General features: G+C 46.1%; 1 protein-coding gene across 2 annotated transcripts in view; it reads right to left on the bottom strand.

The window, feature by feature from the left end:
* LOC113802356 (high-affinity choline transporter 1) overlaps nt 1–2,500 on the bottom strand; it is a 37,564-nt gene that overhangs the window by 10,166 nt on the left and 24,898 nt on the right. For both annotated transcript variants that reach the window (XM_027352913.2, XM_027352914.2), the window contains exons 4-7: nt 1,956–2,063; nt 1,524–1,679; nt 1,240–1,388; nt 787–945 (exon numbers count right to left, since the gene is read on the bottom strand). In XM_027352913.2, the coding sequence (XP_027208714.1) occupies nt 787–945; nt 1,240–1,388; nt 1,524–1,679; nt 1,956–2,063 (572 nt within the window). The remainder of the gene's footprint in view (nt 1–786; nt 946–1,239; nt 1,389–1,523; nt 1,680–1,955; nt 2,064–2,500) is intronic.

Raw genomic sequence — 2,500 nt, 5'->3', positions numbered from 1 at the left:
AATGTTAGGTCCAGAGGTCGATTTCAGATGTATCGGTACGTCAATTCAAGTATGACATGAAAGACCGATTTTCTAAGACTGTACTCTAACCAAATATTTTTCAGCTCGTGCACTCTTTGCCATATCCCATATTTACGTCAGCCTCGTGCAATTCCTTTTCTTACCTGATGCTCGCTCACCTCCACTCAGTCTTCTCTCATTTTCCTTAGTCTACTTGTATTTTTCTACTTATAGAAATAAATTATATGCCTCTCTTTAACCATACAAATTCTCACTTAATCAAACTTATCTTTGCTTTCATCCCCCTGATACTTAATAGTGACAATTGGCGTGCCTCGTGTGTTCTCGCGCTAATAATTGTCTTTCACATCGTTGCACACGCCTCGTCGTGCACCCTTTTGTAGACAGTGTAATAAGGTTTCCGACTAAAAGTTTCCATTCACACAAGCCATTGGCGTCTCATTTCTATCCTCCGCCTCTTCTTCTTCATCTTCTACTACCACAACAACTACTACTACTACCACTTCTGCTTCTTCTTCATCATCCTCGTTTTCGTCTTCTTTGTCTTCCCTCCTTCACCTCTTCCTCCTCCTCCTCTTCACCATAATCATCATCACCACCATCATCCCCATCCTCATCATCATCATCGTTATTACCACCATCATCACCTCCATCCTCCTCCACCTCCTACCACTACTACCACTACACCTACATCTACTTCTCCTCCTCCTCCTCCTCCTCCTCCTCCTCCTCCTCCTCCTCCTCTTCCCCCTCCCTCTCCCGCACCTGCCACGGGATTCCCCCGAAGATGAGGAGGACGGCGAAGTCGGTCCACTCGCCCCAGACCCACGGCGTGTCCGCGTCGATGGAGCCGAGCCAGTCGGTCTCGTTGAGGCTCAGCGACCCGACGGCCTCGTGCATCAGGGCGAACGGAATGGATATCCACTGCAACAGAAGAGGAATGTTTTGGCTTTTGGATAAAAGGGCTTCGATAACGGAGGGGATGGTGCCCCTATCGATATGTTTAAAAGTATTATGGTAAACACACAATAAAAATATGAATAATTATGGAATGGGGTAATAGCAGTGTACTTATTGCATATGGAATTCATTATCATTATTAGTATCTACTGCTTTCGGAACCATGGCAATATCATATAAAACAGCGATTTACAGTTGGCCAACACTTTCATTCCGAATTATATCAATAAACTTGGCAGACGCGGCGCCACGACTTACCAGCCCAATGAAGATGCAGAAGAGCTGGACGACGTCTGTGTACGCGACGGAGTAGAGGCCTCCGAAGAGCGTGTACACCACGGCGATGGCGGCCGACACGATGATCGACACGTTGTTCGAGAGGTCGAGGATCACAGCCAAGGTCGAGCCTGTACAAGGGAAAAAGCAGGTGTTACCAAATAAAGAAGAATCTCTCTCTCTTTCTCTTTCCTTCCCATTCCCTTTCTCTTTCCATCTACGCTTCCGTTACCTCCACAACCAGAGAGCATCATCCCGAAGCTTACCCAGGGCGCTCAGGATGGCTGCCGACCACAGCGTCTCTCCGGCGAGGGCAGGGAGGTACAGCATGGCTCCCCAGCGCTGCCCGAAGACGTTCTGCAGCGGGTCCAACATGGTCACGTAGCGGGCGTCGCGCATCTTACGGGCGAAGAACAAACCTCCTGGAAACGAGAATAATGAATAATGGTAATAGCAAAAGGAAAGTAAAACATATGCAGCATAAGAAAAAAACATGACTAATAGACTATCGTATTCACAAAAATGATAGTAATAATAAATAAATAAATAAATGAATAATAATAACAATAGAAAGAAAAATAACTCATAGATTGTACAACTCGAATGCCCTCCCTCTTTCGGAACTATAGCGAAAACCGGCCCCCCTTACACATACATCCCGACCCGTGCTACAACCCCACCGGCAGAGTTCCTCTCACCCAGCGTAAGACTGATGGCATAGCCGAAGGGCGCCTGGCACCAGATGAGGCCACTCGTGAACACCGCCTCAGCTGACCCGTTGATGTAGCCTCCGCCGACCCAAGTTGCTGGAGGGAGGAAAGGGCAAAGGTTAGCGCTGGCTCGACCTTGAGGAAATGTATGCACGTGCTTGGGGTCCTGAGAGAGGGCGGCTGGGGGGGGGGGGGGAACAGGCTACCGGCTCCCAATATTTAGCCTGCAATCTAGGAAAGAAATTGTAGTCGTGTTGTGTGAGCGGGGTTTTAGTACTGCTATCAATAAAATTGTCATCAATCATTATCATTGTAATCGTAATTATTCTTATTCTGATTATTTTTATCACCATTATTATTGTCATCATGATAATCATAATTACTATTATCATTATCATGACTATCACTTTTTTATTGTCATCATTATAATCATTATCATTATCATCAGCACCATAATCATCGCCATGATGATCATCATAATCATCACGATCATGATAACCATTACGACTCACGTTATTCTTAAGTGCGCTTCG

This window comes from Penaeus vannamei, chromosome 3, assembly GCF_042767895.1.
Source record: "Penaeus vannamei isolate JL-2024 chromosome 3, ASM4276789v1, whole genome shotgun sequence".
Lineage (NCBI taxonomy): Eukaryota > Metazoa > Arthropoda > Malacostraca > Decapoda > Penaeidae > Penaeus > Penaeus vannamei.
Note: the sequence above shows the minus strand (reverse complement) of the source record. Positions and strands in the feature narration are given on the sequence as shown.